We start from the raw sequence: 8392 nt of genomic DNA on the forward strand, positions 1-8392 counted from the left end.
GGGGGGGGGGTGGGTAACTGAAAGTCTGACCCAAACCTGTATACTACAATAACATTTTAAACCCAGAGTATTCTATCCAAGAAATCACGGATCCTCAGAGCTGATCACAGAGAGCAGGATGAATAAGCAAGTTCCCAAATTCCAAAATATACCCAGGATAACTTTCCAATATGGAAGATTTCCCACAAAAAAATACACGTGCACATAAAACAGGCCATGAATGGGTTTTGGAAGATAGATAACCAGAAGAATGGCGAGGTCCTGGAACAGCCTTCCAATAGGTCTTTTGGCCCCTCTATTCCAAACTACTTTCAAGATGGAGCTTAATAAACTTTATGACAAGAATTGCGGGTGATATGGTCACCTGCATTAGCAAGGAATTGGACTTGCTGATCCAGGAAGCTCTTTGCAGTCCTTTGTTTCTGTCCAAGCCAAAAAAGATGAACTACCATGTTCTAAAAGTCTGGACTTCCCTCCAGATTAAACAAGGTGTTAACTCAGAGCTGACACACAAAGCTGAATGCTGAGTAATAGCTATGGGAAAGAGTGTAGATACCTGAAGTCTTCCAAATTCCTCTGGATCTCTGGAAGGACTTTATCTTGCATAGTTAGGATGTAATGGCGGTGCAGCTCTTCTGGAATGAGTTCTGGCCTTCTCTTTTCTGCAGGTCAGAGAGAGAAAGCAGCATTTCACTTTGGAACGGAGAGTCACTGGGCATTAAAGTAAAAGAAATTTGCAGATACATTCACTCCACTCAGCGTAACCTATAATCTCCTGCTGTCTAACATAAACCAAAGTTCATTAAGCATCAGCAGCTTCAGTTATGTCCAATGCTACACTACGTAAATACAGAACTGAAGGACGCAAACCTCTGCCAGCTGGTGCACATACAAGAACACAGTGTGTTCCCCCCCACACCCACACAACCAGCTTCTTGTCTCCCAAATCTGACACGTAATGGATTTATACACCTCACAGAAATGTAAACAGGCATGTACACATACCCCCCACCATGAAGCCCTTTTGAGAGATTTGCTACAATTGTCTCCAACACCAGGATCCGTGCCAGTGGACACCCGCTGTAAAATGATCTTACCTAGATCTAAAGAAACTTCGTCTGGAACTGGGACCTTCAGGTTCTGCAACCAAAGCAGGCATTAGAAAGTAAGGCCATATACAACGGATTTTCCTAGCACCGCACACATACCCAAGACCTTTAAAGTGCAGGCTGATGAAATCACTTGCAGGAATCCTGAAAGCTGTTTCTTCCCTTTGTCACATGTAGTAGCATTGCTGTTACTTGGGGGTATTTTGGAAGTGTTTCACTTGGTACCATGCTGGCCCCTGCTGCATGGTAGTTAGTGTTGGGGAGTGGGTCTTGGAGGACCCCACTGCAAGGTCCTCACACCGTTACAGACAGACCCAATTCCCAGATCATTAGCAAGAGCTGCACTAATTGTAAGCAACAGGACTGAACTCAAATGCGATTGTCTGAGTGTCCCGGACATTCCAAGCTCGCTGTGCTACCCATCACCTCATCTCGAGCTCAACCCTCCTTCTGATGCGGATTTGGGACAGCCTATGGCTCTGGGATCAGGTGCAGCTTAGGTTCAGAGCTAAGATTTTAAACAACGAACAAGAGCAGAACACAAGATGTTCCTGTGCCCTTACACACACTCAGGGGAGGGATCGTTAAAAAAAAAAAGGAGGCCAGCAGGGGAAACAAACTTGCTTTGAATTGTTTATAAGCTTGCTCTGATTTTTCTGATTTCTGGGCAGCAATGGCTCAGCAGCAGAATCAGGTCAGCCAATGCAATCATTTTGAATCAAAATCCTATTCTATATCAGCCAAAGTAAATCTCAGCCTGACCAACCAGAAACGGTCGGGGGGGGGTCGGACTCGATGATCTGTTGAGGTCTCTTCTGACCCTAGGATCTATGACACTGCCCTTGGAAGCCACCCATTGCAAGCAAGGGCCCTGAGCATTAGGTGAAGCACTAATCAACCTGCACTAATGAGGTCCTCCTGATAAAGAGTGTATCAGCTCTAAACCCCAGCCACAAACAGCAACTCCAGTTTACCTTTCCATAGTGCCTCAGCTTCACTGGGAAGCAGTTATCTCTAGTGTTCAGCAATAAGCAACCAGAGTACGAACAACTGCACAAAACATGCAAAGTCAAGTCCCAGGGGAATTTGACCAGAGACAACATGACAGATGCCTACCAATATAAAAAGGGTCAGGGGGCTTTTTAGTACAGCACAGGCAGGGCCTTTGTATTTAACACAAAGAATAAACCTACCCAAGGAACCTGAAGGGTCAAGTCCACTCTGCCTGAATGTGAAATTTTGGCTCGAGTGTCTGCCTGTCTAAGCCCATTATTTAAATCAATCCAGCATACAAAGGCAAGGAAGGTAAAATCTGCTGCACAGGGGAAAGAAAAGACACGTCTTATTTGGAACCTACCGCAGCTCGGTCCAGGAACAACTGGTTAAACTCAAGGAAGACACGACGAGTCTCTTTGGAGTTGGTCTGTTTGTACAAGTCCGCATAGAGATAGCAGAGCTGGGAAGAAGAGTAGAGTAAAGACAGTGAGAACTCTTCAAATGCGACCTCTGAATTTCTTTCCTGATGTTCAGAAGGGGTATGCCACTCAAAGCTCCTGTTTCTGAGAGGAAGCTCACAATATGGCCATGATGAAGAGATGAGCAAGACTTTTAGCATCCACTTCATCCAACATTTAACTTCATTTGTTCAAATTTCCTGGCATGCAAGAGCACTGAACTCTCACATTCACAGAGCTGCAATTCTCATCACCAAACCAACATTATCAGTGTCACTGCCTGTGTTAAGTTGTGGAAGAAATGACCCAAAAACTCAGTGCTACAAATTTGGGCCACTTGGTCTTACCAAGGCTGCAGGGTCAAACTGGGACACCACGTGATGCAGGAACACAGCTAGGTGAGCCGGGCGAGACTTCAACAGCTCCATGTTTTGGAAACAGCTGCACTGCCCATTAATCTGGAAAGATACAAACAGCTTGTGTCGAGTTGTGGACAAAGGCCTGAAAGAAAACCAGAAGGTTTCTCATTCGCTCACTAAGCCAAGGAGCAGAGTGAGAGCAACTCCAACATCCACAGCCTGTCACTGTTAGCAGGAGGAACTCAGGACCCCCTCCCTGTTCTTTTCAGTACAGTTCTGTGTGTTAAATGCTTTATAATGAAATATAATCCCAGGCAAATGACTACTAAAACCATTAGAATAAATACATTAAAAGCTAGGCTGTAATACTGCTGCAGCTATAATAGAAGCCAACTAATGAGAGGAAATTAAATAAGGCAGATTAATTTCTAGTCAGGTTACAATGACATGCAAGAAGAAAGGGTAATGGAAAGAATGATGCGTTTTAGCACAGACCCTGGAAGTGCCACTTACTGTTACACAAGGTCAGAGTGAATCGTTTCCCCCCATTTTTAAAGTATTCCATTTTTCAGATAAGAACTGCGTGCTAAAAATGTGCCATCAAACATTCGTGATGCAATGAAAGAAGGGATTAGCTGCAGCTGCCCCTGACACCAGAGGTGGGCTTCTGATAGAAAGTGTTGGTCCCAAACCTGCTCGTGTTCAGTGTCAAAGTCATCATCCTCTGCTCCGATGATCTGAGGTGCCATGCGGGAGGAGGGGCTCCCAATACTGGACTGTGAATCCTGCAGTAGGTTGGAAAGGAAACATACGCAGGATGCAGTTACTCACTTGAGAAAGGCTTCTTTTCTCCAGCACCAGTTTCGAGAATGAAAAGGCCTTAATATCCTTGACAGTCACCCGACACTGACCAAAGTCTATTGTCTTTAGTACCCATTTTTCCCCTCCACGGTGAGATACCAGGGCACTGTTGCAACGTTCCCCTCTTAGATATCAATTGCTCTGAAACATCATAACTGAAAGGTTTCACATGAAACTCTGTGGTCTTCTGCTCTCTAAACACGTCACCCTGGGAGGTATTTCTAAGCATGGCAAGCAGGGGGCATGTGCCTAGTAGCTTCTCTCTGCAAACAGAAACATTTGGTTTAAGAGAATGAGGCCATGAGAGTGGATGGGAGAAGGGAAACCCTTCCAACTTGTCCCCAGTGAAACACTGCTGGCTCAGGCAGCACTGCCAAAAGGTTCCTCAGGTCACATCCCAGATGGTCCCAGACCTAACAGTGACTCAGTGCTGCAGGATGAAAAGGTCTTCCTCTGTTTAGGGTAGGGGGACAGGGAATACGACTTACGTGACAGCTCCAGCCGCTGGAGACCCAGGTGTTTTACTGCAGATTAGGTATTTCTGATCCCTTAATGGGCTCACTTTCAAGCTCCATAAACATTTATTAACTAATTAACACATCCTGTGCAACTCTTAATTGCATTTTATTTTTCTAAAGCCAAGTCAATTTATATCCAATTTAGAAAACAGGGAAAACAGCAAGATTTTAATGGGCCCATTAGAGTAGAAGCCACTGTTACGCTTTGTGTGTGTTGAACTCACAGTATCCTGAATTTCGCTCTTCTCTGGGCTCTCATCCAGGTAAACTCGCTCCTTCAGGCCACTCCGAGGACTCTGGGAAAGAGAGAGAGGCAAATCTGATGAGTGTTAGGCCTGGAAAAAAAGGAAATGGTACAACAATGTCCTTGCACTACAATGGACAGAACTGCACATTGGTCCCAGTCAGGCTACTAAAAACCTGGCAGAAACAGGCAAGAAATGCTAAACTCTAAAATCACATGTGCACAGTCTCAGAAGAGAGATCGAGGATGTGATCTAATAATAATGCTGCATTATTACCTAGTGACAGCAAGTCTGGACTTTTTCCACCCCCTCCCGCTGCACATGTTGTGACATGTTGATAATCTGGGAGTGACACCTGGCCCCTCTGCCTCTAATTTTTGAAGCTCCGCCCACAGGCTCTAAATAAGATCAAAAGGAACCAGTGGCAGACCCATCCCACGCCCCCATTAAGAAAATCTTAATTTCCCTGTACTAACCAGATAATGGATTTGTGAAAGATTAGATGCTGAGACAATACAGTGAGGGGACTACATTAGCATACAGATAGCTGATGGGTTTATAAGGAAAGGGCTCTTGATAACTGCTAGCTAATGGCTGAAGTGTATCTAGGAGGAGGGAGGCTTTCCTTCACCCTTATGGAAACCTGCCCTATGACTCGATCCAAGTCATTCTAACCACAAACGGAGAATTAACATGTTCTTGAAGATACTGTATTTTTGCCTCTCAATTCTAACAAATGCTGGCATTCCTCTGGCTTTGCCTGGTAACAGGGAGCATGTCAGAAAAACCCAGCCCCATACAACCTGGTATTCCTCTCCCAGTAGGTCAAGTCCCCTCAGAGCAGCATCTTTGCATCTCCATCAAATCGCTGCACGTGCAACGTAAGTGAGGGAGAGACAACACATGCGGGATGCACAGGGGATAGTGCTGTCAATCTGAAAAGCTACGATGGGAAAAACAAACCTAGGAGGGCAAACATGAAGCTGCAAAGGTCTCCAACACTTACATCAGCAATGTCGCTGTTTGGCCGGAAGCCATCGCCACTTGACTCAATTTTGCTCAGCCCTTCCCCACTCTCCGTCTCAACTTCACTGATCTGCAAAGACTCAGCCACTAATCGGGAGGACAAAACTCCATCCTAAGAAAGAGGAAGCACATTGAGAGACATGCCCAAGCAGCAAACTAGAGTAAGAACTGAACATTAAAAGAGGAAGCAATTTATGATAAGCAGGTTCAACAGCAGACCTGCAAGCACGATCTATAAAATATGCTCCCCAGCTTTAAAAAAAAAAAATTCCTGCAGCATTTTTCTAAGAAGGCTCATGAAGCAAGAGCCCAGTCCTCATAACTAGTCTGAAATGGAAGTCACTGGTGTACAGACAATGGGGGAAAAAAAATCTGTGTTGGTAAACAGCTTTCAATTCAAGTTAAACTTATTCTGAATTGCAAGGACGTTTCTACAGATTTAACTGAAACCAACAGAGGGAAATAAAAGATGTAAAGATCAAATTATTAATACACAATCACAGCTGTTTAATACTCCCTCTTTGGTGCTCAAACATGGGGAAACGTACCATGATTGTGGATTAAAAGTTTGGCACATGCAGCACCTGTAAGACCACCAATTTTTCACCAATCTGTAAACCCCATTTCAAAACAGATTCATTCATAATGTACGCAGGCCTTCTGAGAGCAACTATATCTACAGGTTGCACTCTGCTTCTGCAAACAATCAAGGATGCGTGTGCAACCCAAGATGCTTCTTCCTCAAGCAGCCCGAATACTCCCCTTACCTGAGGAGAGCCTGTGGCTTTGGACAGTTGCTCCTGCAGCTGAGGGATGTGTTTCTTGGCTTCCTGAATCTCCTTGAGCAGTCGTGGGGTGGGTGTTCGGCTGTAATCTTCCTGTAAGGACTGAAAAGTTGTACGGGCATTCAGCAAGCTCTTCCCCAGCTAGGCCTACAGCTGCAGTCACTGACTAATCTTCATTTCACTTTCATGTCTCTGAAACACTAATTTCTATACAGTTTGCTCACAGCATAAATGCCATTAGCTAGACTTAGTGGTATGCCTACCGTTGTGGAAGCTGGATGTCGCACCACCTATGTTTTATATAGCCCTCCTGCCTCTGCTCTGCCAACTAACTACAAGGAAAAAAAATTCCCAATAAGAATCTCTTAGAGCAAGTGCTTAACCAGAGCTAAACCTGGGGTCTAATTCTAAGGGGTGCCTAGCAGCAGTGAGGGAGGCTCACATCACTTTGGATTAGAGCAGAGATGGAGCAAGCTGTATGTTAAGAAACCCCTCTCTTTCTTGTAAGAATGGAAGAAGTCTTGAACTATGGAGACCATCAGCACAAATTGCTTGGCAGATCTCTGTTCAGACACTGGGGGATAGACCCTTTTTGGTGGTCAGGTTACAGAATGCACAGGGATTGATAGAGATGGGACCAATGAAGGATCCAACACCTGGGCCCCATTTTCAATCCCCTCCCCCCCCACCATCACCCACTGACCAATACCGCAGTACCTGCAGCTGCTCTTGTTCCTTTTGCAACATCTTTCTCAAAATCTCCACTTTCTGGTTGTGAACAATATTGTTCTCCTCCTGGGGAAAAAGGGAAGAGACAGGGAGAGAATCGAGTTAAGGCACCTGGAAGAAAAAATACAGACATGCTCATTTACCCTCTATTCTGCCCGAGGTCTCGACAAAACTTTCCAGAATGCTTAACGCTTCCGTTAACACTATTCTACATGATCTATCTCCACCCACTTTTATGGCTGAGCATAACTGTCATGACTTTCGTTTTAAATGAGTGACCAGAAGCACTTACTCATTTCCTCTTCGTTGCTATATGCCTGTGCTCCTTGCTATTTGCATGCTAATAGAAATGATGGCCTGGTGGATGCAGGCAGAAGCAGAAATTATGCCCTTACATCATGCACTTCTACTAATGCAGCTGTACAGGGCTCCCTCGATAATGTAGCCCTGCTGCCTCCACGTGAGTCCAAAGGAACACCATGCTTAGTTGTATGAGGCTTCTTTCACGTGGACAAGCAAGGGCTTACTTGCAACAGTCCGTTTCATTTGTTGCTTGATCCAGAATTGAAAGAGAGACCTCCCCTGAGATGAAACATTAATGCATTTTTTTTACTGCACAAGCATGGTTGCAGACTGCCCTCAGACTCTTACCCCCATTAATACCGGGTTGGTAATCCTTTCTGCATTTCCAGACGTGCCAGGCGAATGGGGAGAGGTCATGATGGGTGACATATGCCCGAATGCTGCCGGATCCACTTCGGAATCAGCTAACGGAATCTGGGGCGACCCTGGTGGGCGCCCCTGCACAGTGAGAGCTACATAGGAACCCGCTGTGGGAGGAGGACAAGAGCAATTCATGTTTCAGACACATTTACATTCCACTCCTTGTGGCGCTTGCTGTCCCCCCAGACACGAGGAGCAGGCCAGCCTCTGTCAGGGTGGCAATTACAGACACCGATGGCAGCAGGGTAGAGTTGCACCTTGGAGACTAACTAACTCCTCTCACACCAGAGTCTGCATGCAGCTGATCTGTGGAGGACACATGGAGCAGGCAGAATGGTTCTCCCCCAACCCCAAGGAGTCTTCATCACAGCGGGCACAGCCCTGCACCCAATATGCATTTAACTGCGGGAAAGCAAACACCAGGAGCAGGTTCCAGGGAGCCCAGTCAAGGGGCTGCTGCCAACAAAGCCAAGCTGACATTGTCAGAGCAGCAGGAGGAATATACCTGGGAAGGAAAGGCTTCCCATCCCCTTCCGTAACCACCCAACCCCGTCCCCCCCATCTACAGTGATAAGCATACCCC

General features: G+C 45.8%; 1 protein-coding gene across 2 annotated transcripts in view; it reads right to left on the bottom strand.

The window, feature by feature from the left end:
- ARHGEF12 (Rho guanine nucleotide exchange factor 12) overlaps positions 1 to 8392 on the bottom strand; it is a 53871-nt gene that overhangs the window by 26342 nt on the left and 19137 nt on the right. For both annotated transcript variants that reach the window (XM_019510081.1, XM_019510072.1), the window contains 10 exons: positions 7738 to 7916; positions 7075 to 7152; positions 6340 to 6459; positions 5553 to 5684; positions 4526 to 4597; positions 3615 to 3707; positions 2911 to 3021; positions 2467 to 2565; positions 1098 to 1140; positions 557 to 662 (listed from right to left, as the gene is read on the bottom strand). In XM_019510081.1, coding sequence (XP_019365626.1) covers positions 557 to 662; positions 1098 to 1140; positions 2467 to 2565; positions 2911 to 3021; positions 3615 to 3707; positions 4526 to 4597; positions 5553 to 5684; positions 6340 to 6459; positions 7075 to 7152; positions 7738 to 7916 — 1033 coding nt within the window. The remainder of the gene's footprint in view (positions 1 to 556; positions 663 to 1097; positions 1141 to 2466; positions 2566 to 2910; positions 3022 to 3614; positions 3708 to 4525; positions 4598 to 5552; positions 5685 to 6339; positions 6460 to 7074; positions 7153 to 7737; positions 7917 to 8392) is intronic.

The sequence above is a fragment of the Gavialis gangeticus genome, unplaced genomic scaffold (genome assembly GCF_001723915.1).
Source record: "Gavialis gangeticus isolate Ggan-Ray unplaced genomic scaffold, GavGan_comp1, whole genome shotgun sequence".
Taxonomy (NCBI): domain Eukaryota; kingdom Metazoa; phylum Chordata; order Crocodylia; family Gavialidae; genus Gavialis; species Gavialis gangeticus.